General features: G+C 38.6%; 4 protein-coding genes across 6 annotated transcripts in view; 3 read left to right on the top strand and 1 right to left on the bottom strand.

The window, feature by feature from the left end:
* The window catches only part of LOC125801117 (zinc finger protein 850-like), a 527,199-nt gene that overhangs the window by 56,869 nt on the left and 443,609 nt on the right, over window positions 1-26,721 (top strand). The gene's annotated exons all lie outside the window — the stretch shown is intronic.
* Window positions 1-26,721, bottom strand: part of LOC125801170 (zinc finger protein 585A-like) — a 272,387-nt gene that overhangs the window by 28,851 nt on the left and 216,815 nt on the right. The window lies entirely within an intron of this gene.
* Window positions 3,763-26,721, top strand: part of LOC111196793 (NLR family CARD domain-containing protein 3-like) — a 102,003-nt gene continuing 79,044 nt past the window's right edge. Inside the window, exons 1-6 of the mRNA XM_049477072.1 lie at window positions 3,763-3,849; window positions 4,606-4,702; window positions 5,725-5,832; window positions 12,746-12,853; window positions 15,028-15,076; window positions 15,501-15,690. Of these exons, the coding sequence (XP_049333029.1) occupies window positions 4,653-4,702; window positions 5,725-5,832; window positions 12,746-12,853; window positions 15,028-15,076; window positions 15,501-15,690 (505 nt within the window). The 5' untranslated portion in view covers window positions 3,763-3,849; window positions 4,606-4,652. The remainder of the gene's footprint in view (window positions 3,850-4,605; window positions 4,703-5,724; window positions 5,833-12,745; window positions 12,854-15,027; window positions 15,077-15,500; window positions 15,691-26,721) is intronic.
* LOC111197505 (uncharacterized) lies at window positions 7,386-11,546 on the top strand. The gene is made up of 2 exons (XM_049478354.1): window positions 7,386-8,117; window positions 10,597-11,546. The coding sequence occupies exon 2, from the start codon at window positions 10,692-10,694 to the stop codon at window positions 11,298-11,300; it is 609 nt and encodes a 202-aa protein (XP_049334311.1). The 5' UTR covers window positions 7,386-8,117; window positions 10,597-10,691; the 3' UTR covers window positions 11,301-11,546.

Genomic DNA, 26,721 nt, shown 5'->3' with positions numbered 1-26,721 from the left:
CTTTTAATTTGTCATGTTATGAAATCCAAAAACTCCATCAATCAAGAACCAAACTATTCAAGTGAATAGGAATGACATAAAATACAAGTTACATTAACTTTGATCAAAACGTTTGATACTGAAATAAGGCTTAATAAATATAAAATCAAAAATTGTGAGCTGTTAAGAACATGTGATAGATTTAGCATTTCCTCAGATTTAGCAGTTCCTCATACAACCACTAGTCGGAGCTGCAGCAGCAGCATAAGCCCGCAGTCTTTACTGAGTCAGAGCTACAGCCCAGCCACGGGCTACAGGGCTCAGCTGAGGCAGTCTGGAGCGTTTTTACAGTTTTTAAAATTCTTCTGTGTAGAAAATAAAGGTTTTAACCCCACTAACCGAATAATACAGCTCTCTACAGTTCATCTTTCAGCCCAAGCAGCTAACAGCAGCAGTTTAGAGCAGAGTCACGGAGTCACTGCTCGGATTACATTATAAACAGGTCAGTTAGCGCGCTGCTAACCTCAGGATGTTTATAACTACGGAGTTTAGAACACACCACGGCTGCAAGGTTAGACTGTTGAAGGCTACTGAAGACTATTAAAGGCTATTGGAGGTTATTGAAAGGGTTATTGGGGGCAGAAATCAGTAAAGGCTGGTTAGATAAGTGATTCACGTCCTCGTCCTTTGCTGTGGTGAAACTGCGACTAGCGCTGACACAGTGATGTTTATTAACGTCATTAAAACAGATTTTGTCAGCTATTGTCGTATAAATATTTACACAGAACTTCTCTCCTAACAAGCGTTTATTTTGGTCAGTAACACTCTTCGTAACACAAAAGGCATACCGGTCTTTCGCCTTCTGTCCGTCTGCATCAGCTTCTCTTTTTCTGGACATTATGGGATAAACGTTTGTATGTCTCAATTCCACCCGCGAAGTTACGCCTTCCCTCCGGCAGGGTTTCCACATCAATGACTACACTGCCGTGTAGTGGCAGTAAGCCGTAACTTCGCGGGTACTACAATCGACAAGCATTGTGGGAAATGTAGTTTTTGGTCAAAGAACGCTTCTGACCTATTTATTATAGACACTAAGATCTTACAAGCTCTCGCTTGGATGTGGCCCGCGGGCCTTGTGTTTGACACATGTGCAGTAGAGGGAATCAAGGATCCTGCAGTCTTACTGCTGCATAGCCTGCTGAGTGTTGCTTTCAGCATGGAAACTACAGCTAGACCGTTTTTTTTTTTTTTTAACTCTGAAAAGGATTTTGTTGGCCTATTGTTGCAAGCTAAGAATATTCTCTACTCCTAAGAATACTGTACTCCTTTAAACTACGACATCTAAATTTTAAAAGACTAAGTAATGCTAATCTAACATCTGGAGCAAACACTGGCAGTGCCCTCGCTCCAACTACAAACTACAAACGTGGAGTGGAGGAAAAAATAAAGAAAGTTTTTATATGTAAACAATTGAGAATGTGTTAAGGCTGTAAATGACATAAGTTGACCAAATGATCATTTCCTACTTATGGCAAAGCATATTCAATTTTTAAACCTAAAAATGTCCCAGAATGGTAAAATCCTCACTTTTGTTTATTATTAGTTCTAAAGCTAATGCTGAGATTTAATATACGATTTTACTCTGAGCTAGCATCATCGCTTTACTATTTATTCAGCATATCTCTGAAAAAAATTGTAAAAATGTATATTTTTGATATTATGATTAACTATATCTGTTCTATTTATGTAAAGTACATCTATTTTCTCCATTATTATTGCTGTGAGATAAAAAACCTTAATGCAAAAACTAATGTTATATTCAATTAGAATTTTTTTTTTACTGGTTTGATTGGGATGATATTTTGGTTCCAAGTCTACAAGCAAGAGGAATAAAATTAATAATAGAGATCAGGGGTGGGTTTCCTGAAAGCTTCGTTACGCTAAGAACTTCGTTAACTCGTACTTAAGATTGATTGTTAATTAAAGAGTGTTTCCCAAACCCGTGCGTAACTAAAGTACTACGTAAACTCGCTCACAGATTAACGAGTGCCCTCACCCAGTCGTTATTCTTAAGAGCTTCTTTAGGGGATCTCTACTTGCAGTTCAGCACCTTAAACACCAGGGACCGCCAATTTTGAGGGAGAAAAATTATAATTTCCCTTGTTGAAGCAATTATATTATGTTACTATTAATTATAATCAATTATATTATATATATAATTATTATTATAATAATTAATATTATTATATTATATTATATTATATTATATTATATTATATTATTTCCCGTGTCTGCGGGTGCTCCGGTTTCCTCCCACAGTCCAAAGTTCAGGCTAATTGGATGTCGGATAAAAATTGCCCCTTAGGTGTGAGTGTGTGAGTGGATGTGCCTGTGTGTCTGTCTGCCCTGCGATGGATTGGCGGCCTGTCCAGGGTGTATACTGCCTTCCCCCCGATGCCGGCTGGTATAGACTCCAGCCACCCTTATTTATTTAGCCATATGTATCTGTAGGAGTATTTTATTAATGCCAAAGTACATCCTTTTGTAATTTAAATTTCAAAATATGTATAATATTGATGATTACAACACTTTTTTACATTTTTAGGGTGTAATACTGAATAAATACTGCATAATAATCAATATTTGTGGATCGATTGAGTGCGCTGTTTCAGGGGAGGAGTCAACAAAGACGTTCTTTAACCTCCTTTGTTAATTTTCACTTTGCGAAGCTCTTTGGCAAACACTCGCAGAACTGGCTCGTTCTTTACTCACGTCATTCGTTAGTTCGTTCGTTATTCCCTAAGATTGATCGTTTTCGGGAAACCCACCCCTGATCAGGAGTGGAGTGATCAAAAGAAAGAAGTATTAATTAAAAATTATTAATTGTGTAGGCCCATTAGGACTAATTTTTACTGATGGAACATATATGGTCCATGTCCTTTTAGTAAAAGCTCCTGATATTATTTTTAGGTCACCAACAGTCATTTTGCAGAATTTGTGCACTCTTTGTTCAATTTTAAATCCATTAAATAAAAAATATATATCATATAAAAGAGTGCATTATGCCAAAAAAAGACATGAAATCTTAACTTTTTTTATATCTAGAAAAGGGTTTTTAATTTGGCTGTATTAAAAGAATGACATATGTAGGAATGTCCACAACATTTCAGATTCTGATAATCAAATTGTAGTGTAAGTGTTTCACATGTGGTTATTTTAGATTTTTTTTAAACCTGTCTTAAAATGTAAGGGATACTGAACCTTCGTTGGGCTGGTGGGACGGCTTTAAGTGGACAGAGGATAATATCCCTTATTTTTAAATCTAAAACTTGACAGTATAGTCACATCAGAGAACATGAAATACCAACTGTTTTTTATTTTAAAATAATTATATTTAAGAGGTAAATAAAATGATTAGTGATTTAAATCACTGTATCAGTGTGAAGTTGAGGTAAAAGAGGTGATTAGAAACAAATTTTCTTTAGTTTGTTTATAAATTGTTTATTTATTTTATTTGTTTAATTGTCATTTACTTTTATGTAACCCTTAAATAAATAATGACAGTGAGCTCAGGCTGTTTAATGCGGTCAAAGAAAACAGAATCATCAAACTGAAAAACTCATGAAAACGTTATAAAATGTGGGTCAGAGCATGCGCAGTGCGGGGATTCAAACATTCCATTCAGCCCTTTGATATCATTGGCAGACAATAGCCAAAAACGAAAAATAGCTCCGCCCACCCAGCGTCTATTCGCTGTGAGAGAGCAAGGGGGCGGGGCTTAGAGTGAGAGAGGTTTGACGCAGTGAAGGAGAGAGTGAAAGTAAGTTCAGTCTCCTTCATTAGAAGAGGACAGAAGTCTGGATTCACTCGGTAAGTTCAGAACTGAAGAGAATGTAGAACAGAACCGTGTAGCTTAAAGTCAGAACCGGTTCTAAAGGTTCCTCAGATCCAGAACCGGTTCTTTAAGCTCAGCTCAGTGTCCGATTCCACTGGAAGAACCAGGATCAGCATGGAGATCTGAACCGGGCCTGGATCAGACCTGGACCTGGTCTAGATCAGACCGGCTGGAGAACAATCAGCTGTAACAGATCAATAATGCTGTAAACTGAAGAGAAATGCGCAGATATAGATTGATATTTATTGATCACAGTGTAGTTTATGCTGTTTAAAGCGCATTACTTCTTAATGTGGACTTTGATCTGTTGGGGAGATAAAAACACGGAACTGCTATAAAGGCGTGTTTATATGAAGTAGCGCTGTTTAACCAGCAGGGGGAGCAACAGAGCTCAAGATCACGTGGTGTGTTAGTGTTTTTAAATAATCTCTCTATTCTGATTCAGTAACATAATAATAATATTATTAATAATAATAGAACAGTGTGTATATTTATAATGTTGTGTAATGCAGTAATATTACTACTAATAATTAAATTATAATCATTATAATAACAGTAAATGTTTCTGTAATCTGTAGAATAATGTGTAATGAGGGTAAATCACACCGTTATGTATCGTTCTCTGTTTGGTTTGTTTTGTTAGTTTATCAGGTTTTGTTTAATGCAGTTCTGATGATAATGTCATTATTGTAAGAATAAAGGTTTTATTGTATTGGCTGATCTGTTCTCAGGGGTCGGTGTCGGCAGTGTTCAGCTGTGTGTGAATGAAGAAGAGTAAATGATGGATCTTCAGAACTCCAGCAGTGGAGGAGGACCTCCTGTCCTAAAGTGAGTAAATTAAGTGATGGGTTTAATATGTAAAGTAGTTTTGTATTGTAATGGTTTCAGCTCTAATCCTGGAGCTGTGATCTGCATATTTTACAGTTTTAAAATATTGAGAACAGAGTTTCTCCTGGACCAGAGTCAGAACCCTGTGCTGTATTTAAACACAGAGAAACGCTTAACAAACCAGCCAGTTATTCTTATAGTAGAATGTGTTTCTAATCTGTATTTAAAGTACATATCTGCCCTTAATATCTAATTGTTAATATTAATATATGTTTCCTTCTGGCACAGTAACAGTATTGCTGTAGTTATTTTATGCTGTTGCTAGGTGGTTGCTATGGTATGTGGTGGTTGCACATTTATGTTAAAAAATATAGTTCATATATTTTTACATAAATGTGACGATTTGCTCAAAATCTGGATCGGATTAGTCTGTAGTGAAAGTGAACTCTGAACCAGATCCATTGTGAGGATCCGTCTCGGATTTTACCACACGCTGTCTGGGTTTACATTAGCATTAGAAATGAGGAAATCCTGATGTGCTGCATTTATATAGATCAGATGGAAGTGATTGGGTTTGATATTAAAGCTGTGGAATGAAGCTTCTCACAGAAAGACTTGTTCTATTCTGTTCTGATCTGTATCTCTGTTAGAGTTCAGTATAAAAATATACCTTTTAGTTTATAATACAGTATAATTGTCTAATTGTGTAGCTCTTAACAATACATGTTATTAACTAGTCACAGATCTATAAAATACATATAGTAAATATGATCTAATCAGGTGATGACATTGTGACATCATAACAAACACAAATATATTCAACAGTATTGTTAAAGAAATTAAAATATGTATATTTATTAGACGAGCGTTTTTCAGTTTGGGGCAGCTGACAGAAAGCTTCGGGACGCTTCTGGGACGGTTATGAAGAAGTTAGTCTGGAACCTGTGAATAAGTTTTAGTAAAGGAACACATTACTCCACACTTTACTCTCATCATGGATCATCATGAAGATCTGTTTACAGGGAGAAGAGAGCAGCATCTCCAGCCCCCAGTGGAGTGTCTATGAAGAGTGACCGGTCCATGGTTCATCCTCCAGGGTTCAGCAGTGGAGGAGGAAGCTCTGGGTCTCGGTACATCACTGCACTAAACTACTGTTCTGGGGTGGGTTTCCCGAAAGCTTCGTAACGCTAAGAACTTCGTTAACTCGTACTTAAGATTGATCGTTAATTAAAGAGTGTTTTCCAAACCAGTGCGTAACTAAAGTACTACTTTAGTTATTCTTACGTTATTCTTAAAGAGCTTCTTTAGGGGATCTCGACTTGCAGTTCAGCACCTTAAACACCAGGGACGAAAGGAAGGAAGAAAAATGATAATTTCCGTGTTTGAAGCAATTATATTATATTACTATTAATTATAATCAATTATATTACTATATAATTATTAATATTATATTATATTATATTATATTATATTATATTATATTATATTATATTATATTATATTATATTATATTATTTCCCGTGTCTGTGGGTGCTCCGTTTTCCTCCCACAGTCCAAAGAAATTAGTTCAGGCTAATTAGATGTCGGATAAAAATTGCCCCTTAGGTGTGAGTGTGTGAGTGAATGTGTCTGTGTGTCTGTCTGTGTCTGTCTGCCATGTGATGGATTGGCATCCTGTCCAGGGTGTATACTGCCTTCAGCCCGATGCCAGCTGGTATAGACTCCAGCCACCAATTACATTGTCGATTATTATTAAAACCATGAAAACTAATTGACGCAAATGGAATTATTTAGTAAACAAAAAGGAGCATGGCCTTGACAATCCCCTGACCTAAACCCAACTGAGATGGTGATTTAGAATGAGCTGGAGCTTCACAGTATAAAGTACAAAACATATTTCTGTTGGTTTAAAATGTAATATATATATGTCACGATTGACCCTGGCGGTTCGCCTCCCAGACACAGGAGGTCGCTCTCTCCTCAGTATTAACTTGCACACCTGTTTTGCTTCTGATCTAATTCTCTCTCTATTTAAGGACACCGCACCTGAGCAGAGGTGCGACGTCTTGTTTGTTTTCTCTACAGCATTTCGAAGCATTTCTTGTTATATCGTGTGAATTCTGGTTATACTGATCTTGTTCCGTTTTTTGATTTCGATTTTTGGATTTCCCTTGCCTGATTTGTTTGCCTGGTTATTTTTTGTGACTATTATTAATAAACCTGCGTTTGGATCCCACTGTCTGGTCTTGTGTGACATAAGACGTCGCCGAGCATGGATCCAGCAGGAATGGAACAGCGGATGGCCAACCAGGAGCAGAAGTTGGAGGAACTAGTTCAGCTGGTCCAAGGTGTGTTACAGCGCATTGCTTCCCCCACAACAGAACAACAACCGGTGGCTGAGGCAGGACAAGCTGTTGCTAATGAGGCGCTGGCTAACCCCCCCTCCTCCTCCGCTTTTATAGCTGTTCCTGAACGCTACGACGGCTCTCCGGACACTTGTAAGAGCTTTCTAATGCAATGCACTCTGTACATTAACCACAACGCACACCAATTTCCCTCTGAGACGGACAAGATTCATTTTGTCATGTCACTACTTACCGGTAAGGCCAAGGAGTGGGCTACTGCCCTGTGGTCTTCTAATAGTTCAGTGTTATGCTCAGAATCCGAGTTTTTGTCACAGTTCAAAGCAGTGTTTGATCACCCGGCCGCCGGAAAAGAGGTGGGCTTAAGACTGTGCGAGCTCAGACAAGGCACCCGTTCTGCGGCTAGTTACGCCCTAGATTTTCGCACGCTCGCAGCCGGCAGTGGGTGGAGCGAACCCGCGCTGCTCACTGTGTTTCAGCGAGGGTTAAGGGAGGACCTTCAGGCTGAACTCGTTTTTCGCGGGCAGGAACTGACTCTGGATCAGTTCATTCAGACAGCCATTTCCATGGACAATTTGCTGCGAGGCAAACGCAGACTAACACGAGAGCCGAGACCACTCACCAGCGCCAGCCTCTCCACCCCCGCCCCCCAGTGTGAAGCAGAGCCCATGCAGCTGGGAAGAGCACGCCTCACTCCAGAGGAGAAGCTCCGCCGACGCAGGCAAGGTCTATGTTTATACTGCGGCCATGCCGGCCATATCTGCGCTTCCTGCCCCGTCCGTCCCAGTGCTACTGGGGCGGCAGAGGTGAGTCTGACTCAAATCTCTGTTACTCCTAAACATATGATGTTGAAAGTTCAGATTGCTGTGGGTTCAGACAAGTTTTTTGTTTCAGCCCTTGTAGACTCGGGAGCAGCAGGTAACTTCATGGATGTGAATCTGGCCAAGCAACTGCAAGTACCACTTCAAGCCATGGTCACTCAGCTCAGGATCAAAGCCTTGGATGGACGACCACTGGGGCAAGGAACTGTTTCCAAAAGTACAGATGAACTGGTAATGCAAATTGGCCTCTTTCATGAAGAAAGATTGACTTTTTTAATTATTGACTCTCCCGAACATCCCATAATCTTGGGGTACCCCTGGTTAGCCCTACATGACCCCTTGATCTCTTGGAAAATCGGAGAAATTACTAAATGGAGTGACTTTTGTCTTGGGCACTGTATGTCTATTAATTGTTTTGCCACTTCTGTAGAGAGTCCAGAGTTACTTAATCCCATTAACAGCCCTGCTTGTTATTATGATCTAAGGGAGGTATTTAGTAAAGAACGCGCCACTAAACTTCCCCCACACAGACCATGGGATTGTGCCATAGATCTCCTTCCCAACACTATGCCTCCACGCAGCAGGGTGTATCCCTTATCAGAACCAGAAACCCAGGCCCTAGAAACTTACATAGATGAGGCTCTTGCTATGGGCCACATTAGACCCTCCACTTCACCTTGCGCTGCAGGGTTTTTTTTTGTTGAAAAAAAGGACGGAGGCCTTCGCCCATGCATTGATTATAGAGGTCTTAATGCTATCTCAGTGAAATACCCATACCCCTTGCCCTTGGTCCCCTCAGCACTAGAAAAGTTGAGAAATGCAAAGATTTTCACGAAACTTGATCTCAGAAGCGCGTACAATTTAATTCGCATTAGGGCAGGAGATGAATGGAAGACCGCCTTTGTCACCACTAGGGGGCATTATGAGTACCTTGTGATGCCATATGGCCTGGCTATGACCCCCTCAGTTTTCCAAGCTTTTGTAAATGAGGTGCTCAGGGACATGATTGACAGATGGGTCATAGTATTTATAGACGACATCTTAATTTACTCCTCCACTCTCGAGGAACATATTAACCATGTTAGAGCAGTGTTAAAGCGTCTCCTTAGTAACCAGTTGTTTGTCAAAGCTGAGAAATGCCTGTTTCATGTGCATGAACTATCATTTTTGGGGTACAACATTCAGCCTGGAGGAGTAAGTATGAACTCTGACAAGGTTAGTGCAGTTGTAAACTGGCCCAGACCCAAGACAGTCAAGGAGTTACAGCGTTTTTTGGGGTTTGCCAACTTTTATAGGCGATTCATTAGAGGGTTTAGCTCCACTGCTGCCCCACTCACCACCATGCTCAAGGGTAAAAGCAAAACCCTCAATTGGTCTACAGCTGCAGAACAGGCTTTTTTAGCTCTAAAAACCAAGTTTACCACTGCTCCCATACTTAGACACCCTAATCCAGAGTTACCTTTTGAGGTGGAAGTTGATGCATCAGATACAGGAGTAGGGGCTGTGCTATCACAACGCTCAGGCATCCCACTCAAATTGCATCCTTGCGCATACTTTTCTCGTAAGCTTAGCGATGCGGAAAGGAACTATGACATTGGAAACAGAGAGCTTCTAGCCATGAAATACGCCTTAGAAGAATGGCGTCACTGGCTAGAGGGAGCTAGCCACCCATTTGTAGTATACACTGATCATCGTAATTTAGAGTATATTAGAACAGCCAAACGGTTGAACTCTAGACAGGCTCGTTGGTCGTTATTTTTCAACCGTTTCGACTTTTCAGTGACCTATCGTCCAGGCTCTAAGAATGTTAAGGCAGATGCTCTCTCCCGTATGTTCTCAGACTCCGACCAGGCTAACAGTAGCAAACATGAGACCATCCTGTCCCCCTCTTGTGTTGTAGCTCCGGTAGTTTGGGATATTGATACCGAGATCCAACTAGAATTGGCAAATGAACCCACCCCAGAGAATTGTCCAGTCGGGAAATCGTTCGTCCCTACTTCCCTGCGTAACCGTGTTCTCAATTTGGTACATTCCACTCCCAGTTCTGGTCATCCAGGTATAGTTCGCACTGCTGAGGTACTACACCGCAAGTACTGGTGGCCCTCTTCTATGGAGGATGTTGCACATTATGTACAAAATTGTGAAACCTGTGCTCAGTGTAAAACGCCCCGTTCACCTCCTGCAGGTTTATTAGTGCCTTTAGAAATCCCACGTCGCCCATGGTCACACTTAGGCATAGACTTTATCACTGACTTGCCTCCCTCTAGGGGTTACACCACCATTCTTGTCATTATAGACCGATTCTCCAAATCTTGCCGGCTAATCCCACTCAAAAAACTCCCCACTGCTTGGGAGACAGCAGAAGCTTTGTTGGAGAATGTGTTTAGATTTTTCGGATTACCAGAGGACATTGTATCTGACAGGGGCCCACAGTTTACCTCTCGAGTATGGCATGATTTTTGTAAAACACTTAACATTCATGTAAGCCTTACTTCAGGATATCATCCTAATTCAAATGGCCAAGTAGAAAGACTTAACCAGGAGATTGGACGTTTTTTACGCTCCTATTGTTCTCGCAATCAAAACGATTGGAGTTCCTTCATCCTTTGGGCGGAATATGCTCAAAATTCTTTAATCAGCTCCTCCACCGGACTAACACCTTTTCAGTGTGTTTTGGGATACCAACCCCCATTTCTCCCTTTTGACACAGAATCTAGTCATATTCCTACAGTTACTGAGTGGAAGGAGAGGAGTGAACAAACCTGGGAGGAGGCTCATGTGCGGCTCCAGCGTGCTGTTCGCCGGATGAAGACTCAGGCTGATCGAAGAAGAAGGGCAGCTCCAAACTTCCAAATTGGACAAAGGGTCTGGTTGTCTACAAGAGATTTGAAACTGAAACTTCCCTCAAAGAAGTTAAGTCCTCGCTTTATAGGCCCCTTTAGAATTGTCAAACAGGTTACACCCGTGTCTTATCAGTTAGCCCTGCCAGCAAATTATCGTATTGCTCCCACTTTCCATGTCTCTCTGCTCAAACCTGTTTCTTCTTCTTTACAGAACCCAGGGTCAGTGACTGAGCCTCCGCCCCCGCTGGACATTGATGGTGCTCCCGCCTATAGTGTAAACTCTCTTTTGGACTCCAAGCTCCGTAGGGGTCGACTCTTCTATCTAGTGGACTGGGAGGGTTACGGTCCGGAAGAACGGTCTTGGGTTCCAGCCTGTGACATCCTTGACCCTTCTTTGATATCTGATTTTCATAGGGATCATCCCAATCGGCCAGCTCCCAGACCCAGGGGTCGCCCCCGGCGTAGAGTTAGAGAGTCGGCGGGAGCCGACCGTCAGGAGGGGGGTGATGTCACGATTGACCCTGGCGGTTCGCCTCCCAGACACAGGAGGTCGCTCTCTCCTCAGTATTAACTTGCACACCTGTTTTGCTTCTGATCTAATTCTCTCTCTATTTAAGGACACCGCACCTGAGCAGAGGTGCGACGTCTTGTTTGTTTTCTCTACAGCATTTCGAAGCATTTCTTGTTATATCGTGTGAATTCTGGTTATACTGATCTTGTTCCGTTTTTTGATTTCGATTTTTGGATTTCCCTTGCCTGATTTGTTTGCCTGGTTATTTTTTGTGACTATTATTAATAAACCTGCGTTTGGATCCCACTGTCTGGTCTTGTGTGACAATATATATATATATATATATATATATATATATATATATATTGTGGCGTCTGTGTGTGTGTGTGTGTGTGTGTGTGGCTGCTGTATGCCTGTGTGTGCCTATATGTGTCTGTGTGTGCCAGGCTACGTGGTTGGTCCCTCCCCCGTTGCCTAGGTTATGGGGAGGGGCCATGCAGATGAGTGCCAGTTAGGGCACTCACCGTAATGTAGGTTAGTGGGAGGTTTAGGGACCTGGGTGTGTTTGTGTGTGTGCGGGCAGTTGGGTTTCGCTCTCCTAGCCTTGTTAAAGGCTGTAAGCGAGTGGCAAGCCAGTTCAATAAAGAGCTTTGAGTACTTGTCATGAGTCTCACGGGTCCTCCTTCCTCTTCCACGCCACAATATATACACACACACAGGAACATATGAATTATTAGATTATTTTTATAATATTAATAATTAGAATAATAATAAATTAATATTACTATCAATATTACCATAATAATATTAGTATAATATCTATTAATATAATATATATTAACAATAATAGTTTTAAAAATGTAAAAAAAAAAAGTTTAATGTTTTAAAATAGATTAGATTTTCGAGTATTTATTTAGTCATATGTATCTTTAGGAGTATAATGTTGTTAATTACAACACGTTTCTACGTTTTTAGGGTGTAATAGTGAATAAATACTACATATTGGCAGTGTTGAATCGATATTTGTGGATCGATTGAGTGCGCTGTTTTGGGGGAGGAGTCAACAAAGACGTTCTTTAACCTCGTTCGTTAATTGTCACGTTGCTCTTTGGGGAAACACTTGCAGAACTGGCTCGTTCTTTACACACGTCATTCGTTCGTTCGTTCGTTCGTTATTCGCTAAGATTGATCGTTTTCCTAAATTTCCTTCGGGATAAATAAAGTATCTATCTATCTATCTATCTATCTATCTATCTATCTATCTATCTTTCTTTCTTTCTTTCTTTCTTTCTTTCTTTCTTTCTTTCTTTCTTTCTTTCTTTCTTTCTTTCTTTCTTTCTTTCTTTCTTTCTTTCTTTCTTTCTTTCTTTCTTTCTTTCTTTTCGGGAAACCCACCCCTGTTCTGAGAGTGAAGCTTTTCAGTTCCTGATCTTTATTAAAGATGTGCTGTGTGTTGGAGTTTCACTGTATAAATGCTGGAGTTTCACTGTGTTTAATGTTAACAGAACTGAAACCCAGGGAGGAGCTTCTCCAGAACCCAGCTGTGTTTCTATGAAGAGTGACGCGTCCATCGGACTTCCTCCTACTTTCAGCAGTGAAGATATGAGATCTGAGTGAGTGAAACATCAAAACCCTTTCACTGATTTTTTACTATAATTTACCTTTTTAAAGCATAACACACACACACACACACACAGGAGGTCAGTGTGAGATTCTCTGTATGTAATGATCAGTGTAAACAGCTGGGTGTGATGGGAAGCAGGGTTTAGAACAATGAGAGTAAATTACAATATCAGCTACAGGTTGGAGAATTACACATATATCTATATCTAGGGGTGTACGATACTGATAAAAACAATATCTCAATAACTTTCAGAATTTTTTCAGAAAAAAGTATTTTATTGTAATAAACTGCACTTAACAATATATTTAATATTTAATTCCTTGACACAAACAAAAACATTAAATTCATCAGTTCAAATATCGAACAGTGCACGTGTGTGTAAACCATGTGGCCTACCAGATATTCTGGAGTAAATAAATGCATCAGTGTGAAATTTGCAAAACAAAGTAATATTTATATTAGTGATATTAATCAAATTAAAATGAATTGTATTAATTGCAACAATCTGTGATTTAATCTTTATTTATTTATTTATTTTTAGTGGTGGTTATTCCCTTGGGAAGGGAACAACAATTGTTGTGTCTGGTAGACTAGATCTAGTCTAGGAGCTAATGTCAGTATAAATTAGAATATTTTAACGTGCTTTAATGGATGAAATAAGTGAATATAATCCATATTTTAACTTCAACAACCTGGAAAGAAGAACCCTGCCATCAGCTGTGTGTGTGTGTGTGTGTGAGTGTGAGAGAGAGAGAGAGAGAGAGAGAGAGAGAGAGAGAGAGCATGACAGAGAGAAAGATTTCAGCACAATGACGGTGTGTGAACAGTTTGGAGGAAAATGAAGCGTGAATTAAAGTGATTGGCTCGCGCGACAGCACAAGTAACCACGAGCACACTCACGACACAAACATGTACCAACGTGATGGACTTGTCCCCTGCCAGTGTGAGCTCAGAGTTAGCCTATGCTAGCTAGCTCACTGCATGACCATCCTCAATGCACACGTGCAGCAATCTATCCTAAAACGTGACCTAGTGAACACGTGGAATAAAGGCGTTTTGATTGTTGTTTTTCCCCAGTAATTAGCATACTCGATAACTTCAGCTCACACATCAACAACACAGTAATTAAGATATTATCATAGACAATATGTATCACACACCCCTAATCTATATATAGAGACAGTAGCGGGATATGTTAATATTGTTACACTGACCTGGAACCGGTGGAAAACTCCTGAACGGGGCGGGGTTGTGACATGTTGGGTAATGTTAAAAGGCCTGTTGGGATAATTAATTAATGAACTTACTGTATGATAACTTAACGTGACGGTGATCATTTAATAAATGCTAATGAATTAAAAATATTATTGATGGTAGACTAAATCTTATATAAGCTCTGGAACGTTTCTCCAACTTCACAAAAAATATTCTCCACTCAAAGCTTTATGACACAGAGCACATTAGCGCCATCTGGTGGCGAAACCACCAGTGCTATGTGTCTGGTAAAAAAAGAAACATTTTGCTTGTTTCATATCCCTAAAAACAGTTTTCCAACATATTAAAAACATGATGTTTATTTCTTCTTTAATAGCAGGAAATAAAACTTCATCAATCTTTTGTTGTGCATGTATTTAACATCTCAGTTGCTGGGGTGAGTACATACATCCAGGATTGGGCAGAATGTGTTCTAGTACAATACATAGAACAGTAATGTATTCAGAACGAATTAGAATACACCTTAGAACATATTTTGATAATTCACGCTGGAAAACCTTTTAGGTGTTTCCTTTCTAATTACATTTATGTTGTTGCTGATCGACACTGTTTATAATTTAATTATATGTGATTATTCTTAATTGTAGAACAAATTAAGCATTGACTCAGTGGGTCAAAGCAACCGTTTTTTTACCTGTGCCTTAAAACTGTAGATAAAGAGTGACATAATTGCCAAAATCTTTATTTACCTTTATAAATCTTTATTATTAGAAAGTTAAGAAACATTTAGAAACGTGTTGGTTTAATGCGGGTTTATCTTTTACTTTAATCTTATTTTCTGATATTCTTTATTTTATTAATAATAACATATTTAGTTGAAACAAAAGCTTTTTAGATCAGAGCATTTATTCATGTGGATTAAAGTGTGGATTTTCTTGTTATCCACAGTAAGAAGAAAACAAACATTTGCACTGAAAAACTGGACCACATATTCAAGGTAACTCCTAAACCATATATTTGATGGGGTTCTCCCTGATTTCTTTTACATTTCAGTTTAATTTCACTTTTAAAATTTGATCCAGCTCAAGGTAGCTCCACACCTCCTTCGTAGAATACGAAGAGCCCTGACATTTAAACGAGGCATTAATTAATAAGTGAACAGAGAAGAGAACCTTATTAAAAACAATGTTTACATGCCATGCCACTAGTACCATCACGGTACTGATAATGACAAACACATATATATATATATGCCTCCTGCTACGTCAGGAGGCAGGCTATGTGTAGTGTTTTAACATGATGTTTAAATCCTTCTACAGACCAAACCATCCATTACTCCTTTTCTCCTCAGATCAGTGTCATCATCTCTCTCTCTGTACTGTAACAGCTTTACTGATTCTCTGATGTTTGTTTTTATTCAGAAGCTGCAGGAGAAGTTTATCTCTCTAGTGAAGAACGAGCTGAACACATTCAAGAAGCTCCTGAGTTCAGATTACCCAGCATGCTCTGAGGGAGAGGTGGAGGATGATCAGAGAGAGGGGGTTCTGAAGGTCACACTGCACATCCTGAGGAACATGAATCAGACAGACCTTGCCAACACACTAGAGAGCAGTAAGAGTTCTGGGTCATGAGAATGGGGACCAACTAGTGCTAATTTATTTCCTCAGTGGAGTTCTGCTTTTTAAATTAGAATAATCAGCAATAATTATCTGGATTTTGTAATTATAAGATATTGTGTCACAGCATCAAATGTATCCTTAAACCTAACAATTATCGACTGTATCAAAGTCGTTCTACACAGGGGTCTTCCATAAAGAGACACAGCTAATTACATGTTCCTTATTCTCTTCCTCTGTTATCAGAATTAGCCCCAGCATGCCAAGAAAAGCTCAAATCCAAGCTAAGAGATAAATATCAGATACTTAATGAAGGAATATCGGGCCATGTAAAGTTGGCACTTCTGAATGAGATCTACACAGAGCTCTATATCACAGAGGGAGATGGAGGAGATGTCAATCAGGAACATGAGGTGAAACAGATTGAAGCTGCATCCAGGAAAAGGAAAACAGAGGAAAGACCAATCAAATGTAATGACATCTTTAAACCATTACCAGAACAGAACCGACCCATCAGAACTGTACTGACTAAAGGAGTTGCTGGAATTGGAAAAACAGTCTCTGTGCAGAAGTTCATTCTGGACTGGTCTGAAGGAAAAGTAAATCAGGACGTTCTCTTCATATTTCCACTTCCGTTTAGAGAGCTGAATCTGATGAAGGAGAAGAAGCTCAGTCTGGTAAATCTTCTTCAGAGCTTTTTCCCAGAAACACAAGATTTAAAACCAAGACATTATAAGGGCTACAAGATCATGTTCATTTTTGATGGTCTGGATGAGTGTCGACTTCCTCTAGATTTCCAGAACAATGAGAACTTGGTGAATATAGAAGAGCAAACTTCAGTGGATGTTCTGCTGACGAACCTCATCAAGGGGAATCTGCTTCCCTCTGCTCTCCTCTGGATCACCTCTCGACCAGCAGCAGCCAATCAGATCCCTCCTGAGTGTGTTGATCAGGTAACAGAAGTGCGGGGTTTCAGTGACCCTCAGAAACAGGAGTACTTCAGTAAGAGGATCAGTGATAAGGACCTGGCCAACAAAGTCTTCACACACATCAGGTCTTCAAGAAGCCTCTACATCATGTGCCACATACCGGTCTTCTGCTGGATTACAGCCACTGTTCTAGAGAGAATGCTGAGTGAAGCTGAGAGTGGAGAAATTCCCAAAACCCTGACACAGATGTTCACACACTTCCTGATCTTTCAGATCAAACACAAGAGCCAGAAGTACAGTGGGAAAAGTGACCCTGATCCTCAGCAGACTAGAACAAGTATCCTGGCTCTGGGGAAACTGGCGTTCCAGCAGCTGGAGAAAGGAAACCTGATCTTCTATGAGGAAGATCTAAGAGAGAGTGGTATCGATATTAAAGAACTGTCTGTGTACTCAGGAGTGTGTACCCAGATCTTCAGGGAGGAACATGAGCGGCACCTGGGGAAGGTTTTCAGCTTTGTTCATCTGAGCGTTCAGGAGTTTCTTGCTGCTTTATATGCATTTCTCAACAGAAAAATTCCAAAAGAACAATCCACTGAACAACAAACCAGTAAACTCTTCAAGTTTTTCAGAAAGTCAACAATGACTGACTTCCTCAGCAGTGCCATAGACAGAGCCTTACAGAGTGAAAGTGGACACCTGGACCTGTTCCTTCGTTTCCTTCTGGGTCTCTCACTGGAGTCTAATCAGACTCTATTAGGAGTGTTGCTGACCCCAACAGAGAGGATCTCTCACAGCAATAAAACAGTCCAATACATCAAGAAGAAGATTGAGGAGAACTCATCTCCAGAGAAATCCATCAATCTGTTCCACTGTCTGAATGAACTGAATGATCATTCTCTGGTACAGGAAGTGCAGAAATACCTGAGTGGAGGTGGTGAGCGTCGTCTTCAAAAGGCCAGGCTCTCTCCTGCTCAGTGGTCAGCTCTGGTGTTTGTGTTGTTGAACTCAGAAGAAGAGCTGGAGGAGTTTAACCTCAGTAAATATGATCCATCAGAGGAGTGTCTTCTGAGACTGCTTCCAGTAGTTAAAATATTCAGAAGAGCTGTGTGAGTATTTTTATTCAGGCCTTCACACAGTTTTTAATCAACTGCTGATGTGTAGAATCAGTTTCCATTCAATCACTGGTAGATTCACATTATTCACATTGTCACATATAAGCATGTATTATCCTTTGTGTGTAATAATAGTTAAACCATCATTTTAATGTTAACAGTACATGAAGTTTCTGTCTAAGACTGATTAAATACAATCTTAAAAATGGTTTTGGGCAAGTTATATGTTTTTTGTTAAAATAAATGCACATCTCTTGCATCTTGCATCTCAATATGCTTTGGAGAAATTATTTAGCAATACAACAACAATTTTATATAGAACATACGTTTTAAGTGTCTGTATTTATTTCTAACCTATATATATGTGGGAGAAGGTGTAATGTTTTTCCAGAGTTTAACTGGGAAAATAGACACATACTCCAAAAAGCCTTGCTCATTCTATGTTTTGTTAAACATTTCCTTTTCTTTTTTAACTCATTATAATCTGTTCCAGAGCTTTTGGTGAACTGTATGCCCATGCTGATCACAAATAAAGTGGAGATTTCTGCATGTTAACTGTTTCAGTATAAAGAAACACCAGCTCTCTATTCTTTGTCAATCCGTTCAAATATTCTTCTTTGGGTTTATTGTGAAATCATTTGTTTATTCTTGATTTTTAGACTAGCTTCATGTAATCTTGGAGTAAAGACGTGTGAAAATCTGGAATCAGTTTTAAACCTGGAAAACTCCTCCCTGAAAGAGCTGGACCTCAGTTACAACGACCTGCAGGATTCAGGAGTGGAGCTGCTCTCTGCTGGACTGAAGAGTTCACAATGTAAACTGCAGATTCTCAGGTCAGTGTTTCTGTAATTTTTCATTTGAAATTATCAGGGCTGTCAGCATTAAATCATTAACATATGCTGTTAGGTTGGAATCAGTAACGTGTTACTATTTTTTTAACCCAAGTTTTATTTCGGCACCAAGTTTGACCCCAACTTCTGGTTAAACGACTGAAGCGCTTTAATGCGGTGTCCAGCTGTAACAATCCGGTTCAGACTTTCAGCTCAGACCTGGATAGAGAGCTTTGTTGCTCTCTCTCCATCTCTCTGTTTGTTTTTGTCTCTCTCCATTTGTTTCTCTCTCTCTCTCTCTCTCTCTCTCCGTTTGTGCCAAAAGTTTTACACAAAAAATAAAATCCACAATCAAACTGTTAAGAATCAAAAGCAAAAATTGTATGTTGCAAATTTAAAAGAGAAAAAATATATAGCAAATATATATTTTTAAATATACTTGGTTATGTTATTTCAGTTTAGGTTTGGCCAGTCTTTGCTTTTATTTTTGTGTTTTAGTGAATTTTTTGTGGAGTTTTTTGGATTTTGCTGTTAAAGACTTTTGCTTCTGGAATCTCTCCCTTGCTTCTGCTTTAGTTTTTTTCTTCTGAGTTTTGGCACACTTTTCACAGGTGGGCGGGGTTAAGAAGAAGGCGTTCGCCTTGAATCCCCATTGGTCATCTGGTTCTGGACTCACCACGCCCACCCCGCCAATTTCAAGCGTCCTTCCAAACACGGAGAGCGAAAAGCTTCCAGTGCACAGCAGCAGCAGCGGATTGTGTTTACAATTAAATTTCATACAAACGTTCTGTTCAATGTTATATTAAATCTCTGTTTCACTCCATTAAAAAGCTCACATTAACATGCTAAATTTTCATGCACAAAGTAGGTAACTAGCTAACTCACTAGCTCGCTGAGTAGGTAACTCACTAGTTCACTTACTAGGATACTCACTAGTTCACTACTTAGGTAATTAGCTAACTCACTAGCTCACTGGCTAGGTAACTCACTACCTCACTGAGTAGGTAACTAGCTAACTCACTAGCTCACTGAATAGGTAACTATCTAATTCACTAGCTCACTGACTAGGTAACTATCATACTTTGTGCATGAATATTTAGCACATCTCGCTAATGTGAGCTTTTTAATGGAGTGAAACAGAGAATAATATAACATTGAACAGAACGTTTGTATGAAATTTAATTGTAAAAGTATCTGCTGCTTTGCACTAGAAGCTGTTCGCTCTCCGTTTTTGGAAGGACGCTTGAAACTGGTGGGGTGGGCGTGGTCAGTCTCAGATGAGGGTTCAGGGAACCCGTCAGTCCAGAACCAGCTGACCAATGGAGATTCAAGGGGCCTTCTTCTTAGCCCCGCTCACCCGTGAAAAGTGTGCCACAACTCAGAAGCAAAAAACTAAAGCAAAAGCAAAGAAGAGATTCCAGAAGCAAAAGTCTTTAACAGAAAAATAAAAAAAAATCCACAGAAAATTCACAAAAATAAAAGCAAAGACTGGCAAAATCCAAACTGAAATAATTTTCAAATAACTGCAAAGGATAATAAAGTAACCAAGTATATTTAAAATACTTGGTTACCACCCCCACTTGGTTACCACACCCCCCCCCCCCCTTCGGAGGACCATTAAGACTTTATTCATATTAATACAAATTTCTGATATCTGAGGACACTGTGCAGAGGGAGGACATAACGATGTGTATATATACAAATAAACTAAATAGAAAAAAATATATAGGGGAAGAGAAGAGAGAGAGAGAAAAAAAACAAAAGAAGAAGTTGTGCCCTTGAAAGAAAAAGAAAAAAAAATCATATAGTATGGCTTCCTATATGTTTCCATTTATCCATCCCTAACATAATAACACACAGAATAACAAAAAAATTAATAAGTAAATAAAAATAGCTAAATGTCTTAAATGTTAAATGTGTTATGTGACTGTGTGCATGTGTGTGTGTGTAGGAACATTCATGTAGCGGTGATATATGGATGATGTGGTTATAGATATATAATGGATGTGTGTAGGTTATCTGTTAAAGACTGATGGAGTCACTGATGTAGGAGGTTGTTTAATGCTGACCAGGTTTTTATGTGTTCATGAGTTCTGTTTTTGAGAGATGCAGATATTTTTTCCATTTCTATGTGTTCTGTGAGTGAGTTTTCCCATTGACTGATGGGGATTTTTGTCCTTGATTTCCAGTTTGTGAGAATTGTTTTTTGGCGATGGTTAGCCCCACCAAAAGTGCTCTGCTTTCCTCCTGGTTAGCTTTGTGGTTCATGTGTCACCAAGCAGGCAGAGTGATGGGGATGGAGAGATTGGCTGTTTAAATAGTGGAGTTAGTCGAGTTATAACAAGCTGCCAGAAGTGTTTGATTGGTGGGCAGTAGAGCATGTATGTAATTGTCTGGAGTGTTTAGTGAGCAGTGTATGCAGATTTCTGAATCTACTAGTCCCATTTTATGTAACTTTTGCTTAGTGTAGTGAACCCTGTGAATTACTTTATATTGTATAAGGTGGAGTTAGTATTGTTAGTCATGGTGAATGTGTTTTCCATAATGTTTCTCCAGAAATCAGCATTGGGGGTAATTAAGATATCTTCTTTCCATTTTTTATTGGGATAGCGACTGTTTGGTCTAATTTGAATAAAAGCCTATATATTTTTGATAGAATTTTGTCTGAAGAAGAGATATTAAGGAATTCTGAAATTGGTGGGCTAAGTTCTAGTATTGCGTAATCTTTGATTTTTGAGTTTAACATAGATCCAAGTTGGAGATGTTCCAAAAACTGGTTCCTCTCAATGCTATATTTTTGGGTTAGATGTGAGAAAGTAGCCGAGTTATTGTTGTGTAGAACGTGGTGTAAATGTGTAATACCTTTTTCTCTCCATTTTTGTAGTTTTGAGTTTTTTTTATGGCGGGGAAGTCGGGGTTGTGCCATATGGGTGAGTAAATAGTGGGTGCAAGTATAATGTTTGTGTTCTTGTGAAGCTCTCAGAGTCGATATCATTGGGTTTTTGAAACAAGGGTGGGGATTGATTGTTGTGCTAATAAATGGTAAGTCTGAGATTTTTATTTCATTAATTTATGTTTGTTCTACTTCTCTCCATATTTCATCAGTTTGATTTGGTTTTATCCATTTAATAATGTACTTTAATTGGTTTGCAGAGAGGTATTGTTGGAAATTTGGAGCTTCTAGGCCTCCCTGAGTTCTTTGTAATGTGGTTAATTTCAGTCTGGGTGGTTTATTTTTCCAGTAGAATTTAGAGATGATTGCGTCTAAGGTTTTAAACCAGGTAGGTGGAGGTTGGATGGGAATCATTGAGAAGAGGTAGTTTAATTTAGGTAATATTGTCATTTTGATTGTGGATATTGGTAGGATAGTGGTAGGTTCATTCAGCGTTGGATATCATTGTTGATGGTTGTGAGTAGTGGTCTAAAATTAAGTGTGTGCAGCTCATACAGCTGGGTGGAAACTTTAATGCCCAGGTATGTGATGTGTTCAGTGCACATAGGGATATGGAGTGACTGAACTGCTGTGTCTGATAAGTTCATGTTAAATGGTAGAACGGTGGATTTAGACCAGTTATTGGAATCATCTGAGGCTTTAGAGAATGTTTTAATTATTTGTTTAGTCTGAGGAATTGAGGAGAATGGGTTTTGTAGAAATAGTAGAATATCATCTGCATAAAGGCTGATTTTGTGTTCGGTAGTGTGGGTATGGATACCTTTTGATATTTGGGCATTGTCGTATAGCTGCTGCTAATGGTTCTATGAAAATAGAGAACAGCAGAGGAGAGAGTGGGCATCCTTGCCTAGTTCCTCTGTGCAGTGTGAAATTCTGTGATATTAGTCCGTTAGTATTTACTGTGGCTTTGGGTGTAGAGAGTTTTAATCCATTCTTTAAATGATTCTCCAAAACCTAGTTAATGTAGTGTAGTGAAAAGGAATTTCCAATTAACCTTATCGAAAGCCTTCTCTGCATCTAAAGTGACTATTGCAGTTTTTGACTCATGGACTGTTGTGTGATGTATCAGATTGAATAGTCTGCGCATGTTGGTAACTGATTGTCTGCCTTTGATGAAGCCGGTCTGATCAGGATGTATGAGGAATGGGATAACCGTTTCCAGTCTGGTAGCTAATGTCTTACTTATTAGCTTTGTGTCTGTGTTAATTAGTGACAGTGGACAGTAGCTGGATGCTAAGGTAGGATCTTTGTAGGTTTAAGATGGAGTGATATTGTGGCTGTATTCATTTCTGTTGGTATTCTCTTACTGTGTTTAATTTCTGCTATTACTCTACTGAACATTGGGCCAAATATTGACCAGAAGTGCTTGTAGAATTCTGCGGGAAAGCCATCTGGTCCTGGTGCTTTGTTATTAGGCATCTTACGGAGGGCTTTATGGAGTTCTTCTGATGTTATTGGCTTTTCTAATATGCTTTTTTGTTCTTCAGTTAGTTTGGGTAGGTGTATATTATTGAGGAAAGTGTGAATATCTATTGGGTCTGGATCGTGTTCTGGTGAGTATAGATTTTTATAGAATTTCCCAAATACTTGATTAATTTCATTTCATGTTTGCCTGATTAGTCTGGTCTCATCTTTGATTGATGGGATTGTTGTTTTTGTTCTTTGTTATGTTTTACTTGGTTAGCTAAGAATTTACCAGATTTGTTGTTGTGATTAAATTGCTTATATCTTAGTCGTTGTGTTAAAACTTTTGTCCTCTTGTCTATAAGTTCATTATACTGTGATTCGCATTCTTTTATCTCTTTTTTAATTTTATCTGATGGGTTTTGTATCATTTAATTTGACAATTCCCTGATGTTGTAGATTAGACTAATTTTCCGTATCTTTCTTCTTCTTACAGGAAGAGTAAGAGATGATTTTGCCTCTTAGTACTGCTTTCCCAGTTTCCCATAGTGTTGTTGGTGTGGTTTCTGGAGAATCATTTATTTCTAGGAAAGATGCCCACCCTTTTTTGATGTAGCTGTCAAATTCTGGGTCTGTAAGTAACGAGGTATTTAGTCGCCAGCTGAAAGTTTTATCTAGTGGATTTATGTTCCATATAAGTGAAACTGGAGCATGGTCACTGATTATTATTATAGGGTGATATTTTATATCTGATATATTAGCTATAATAGAATTGCTGGTTAAAAATAGTCAATGTGAGAATATGAGTGGTAGGCTGGAGAATAGAAAGAAAATTCTTCAGTGTTTGCGTTTTTGAGGCGCCAACCATCGCTGAGCTCTAAGTCTGTCATGTATTGTTTAATGATATCTGTTGAATGCCAGTAACGTGTATTGTGTGCCATAGTTAATCTGACTATACATGGGTCAATGATTGAATTAAAGTCACCTCCAATTATAATTGTGGAATCTGATATATTGTTTATATGGTTGTAAAACTCATGAAAGAAGGATGGGTTATAAATGTTGGGGCCATACAAACTTGCTATTGTTAAGGGTGTGTTGCTGATGTTGATGTCAATTATGATGTATCTACCTGTGTCTGATATAGTGGTGTTATGTGTGAAGGGGATTTTTTTGTTTATTAGTATTGATACTCCTCTTTGTTTGGAGTTATAGTAGGCTGAGAATATATGGGTGAATTGTGGTGATCTGAGCTTATGATGATTTGTTTCTGATAGATGTGTTTCTTGTAGTAAACAAATGTCTGCTTTTAGTGAAGTGAGATGGTTTAGGACCTTGGCTTGCTTAATCTGTGTCCCAATACTACAAATGTTCTGGGTTATAAATTTAAGTGAAGACATGTTGTGATGTACGGATTAATAATGTTTATCAATGATATGATATGAGTGTGCAGATGTTTGAGGATATTTTCTGTTGGGTGTGTGATGGAGTGAAAACAAAAATGCATTTTTCGGATCTGGGATATATAGTAGTGATAAAATAGAGGTTGGTGCAAAGAGATTCAGAAAGGAGTGATTAAATGCAAACAAAGTAGAGACCGACCGATATGGGTTTTTCTAAGGCCGATGCCGATACCGATCATTAGTGGTCAGAGTCAGCCGATGGCCGATGTGACCTGCCGATTTTTAGGGCCGATATGCTATTGTATTATACTAATAAATATACTAATTTATTATACTAATAAAAAAAATATTAATTTTATTTAGATTGTATTATCCATAACATTTTATTTTATTCATTATATAACATATGTTCTATATACACTATATATTCATGTTTATAGTAGAAATATTATGTTGGCTATTATATAAAATTTACTGTAGGGGCCTACTAATTAACAAATGTATGACTTGTTGCAGTCTGTTAGTCTATTAACTATTCATTTTAATATGTTTAACAGAGTGCAAGAAGACTTCCATAATGTGACAACTTTAGATAGTTACTCCAAAACGGCAAAGCTCATTTCTTCTTCAACTCCATGCAGTTGAAAACGAATGGACATGGGAGGACAATGTTATAAAATGTTCACATTAGGGCTGCAGCTATTATTTTACAAAAATGGGTGACGTTTAAATTAAGAATAAAATTATAAATAATGCAAAAACAGATAGGTGCTGTAATTTAAATATAGCTTTATCTGGTTTTTTTTTTCTTCTTCAAATGAGCTCCTTAGCCAGAGAAACGCGTCTCATCAGCTGTACTGGAGGTTCGGTGCGTGAGCGGAAAATGAGTTGAGAAAGCTGAAGAGCGCGGACTTTAAGCCAGGCGGACACTGTGCGATTTTAGCCTGATTTTAAGCCCGATCTGGTCGGATGCGACTGAATTTCATGATCGGGCCGAATTTTAGCTTGATCGTGCGTCGTTTGTCGTGCAGTGTGAGAGGGGAAGCGATGTCTGATTAATTGCCCATAGGAGCTGCGAATGAGCAGTCGGACGCGACCAGGGATTTCTGACATGCCAGAAATTTTGGTCGCTTGTCTCACAGTGTGAGCTGTTTTGCGGGCCGATTTCTTAACGTCACGACCTGTTTTCCCAAAAATCTGCACAGTAACTATAAATAATTATTAGTCATATTTATTTCTGTCAGTTATAAGGATTTATATTTATGTTCGGTACACAGACTTATAGCTTAATATAGCAGACACAGGCATTCTGCTGTTTAAGAATTTCAACAGATGCTTATTCTCAGTCAATAGCTGGAGTTTTTGAAAAGAAAAATTAAAAGAGAAAATATCTTTGACAAACATAAATTTATTTTATTTCACTTTGCTATTATATCTGAAAAATAAAGCACATTGTCAGCCTCTGGTGCTGCCCGTCAATTATATAAAACTTAAAACATGCACAGAAATATAAAGCTATATTTTATAATTCGTTTCTTTTCTCCAGGGCAAATTTATTAAAATTATAAATATGTTAATTTATTAATTAAAATCTCGTCCAGTGCTCCAGAATATTAGCCACGCAAAGCCAGCTTAGCGCAGCGCGTGGCATTGCGCGCGGCATTGCCTGCATAATAACCTCTGTCTTCTAAAATAAACGTTTTAATAAATAAGGTCGGAGAAGTGTAGTAAAATTAGTGCTATTAAACTTACTAAAGCTAATAAATGTACTGATAATTAATCAAGATAAATCAGACAAAATGCGCTGCGCCTCTCTCTCGCTCTCTTTCGCAGCGCGGAGCTGAATTCAGCGCGAGGCTACAGGAACTCAGTTCAGTTGAATTAAAATAAGTAAGGGCCTGTAAGTACAAGCAAAGGACCTGTAAGTAAATATAGTCAAATATAAAGAATAGTTTGAGGTTTTGGTGAGCTGTTTTCATGATTTGAAACTGAAACTAACTGAAACTTTGATTATTCTGCAGAAAGCCTGGGTTATTTTAAACGAATTTTTAATGAGTTTATATTTTATATTTTTTATTTATTCATTTAAATTATTTTTCTTCTTTTATTAATCAAATCATTAAATATATATCTTCATAAGATATAATTTTTTTCCCTTTTATGTCAATTTTTATGATCTTTTTTTAAGGTCCTATTTTTCCGTTTTTACGTATATATTTTATTCGTCTATAATAAATGTCAGTTTTTATTCCTATTTTTTATATATATTATTAATCCCTTTTAAACTGTTAATGCTCAGCGGCACTGTAAATGAGGGTCCCTATCCAGTGTGAATAACCGATTGCTTGTTTAATATTCAGTGTTGCAAAACCAGTTTTTACATAAACAATAAACA

This window comes from Astyanax mexicanus, chromosome 4 (assembly GCF_023375975.1).
Source record: "Astyanax mexicanus isolate ESR-SI-001 chromosome 4, AstMex3_surface, whole genome shotgun sequence".
Taxonomy (NCBI): Eukaryota; Metazoa; Chordata; class Actinopteri; order Characiformes; family Acestrorhamphidae; genus Astyanax; species Astyanax mexicanus.
The sequence above is the reverse complement of the archived record's forward strand: the minus strand, read 5'-3'. Positions and strand labels throughout refer to the sequence as shown.

Excerpts from the sequence above, each read along its gene's own strand:
- LOC111197505 (XM_049478354.1), top strand. The coding sequence starts at position 10,692 with ATGAAGACTCAGGCTGATCGAAGAAGAAGGGCAGCTCCAAACTTCCAA.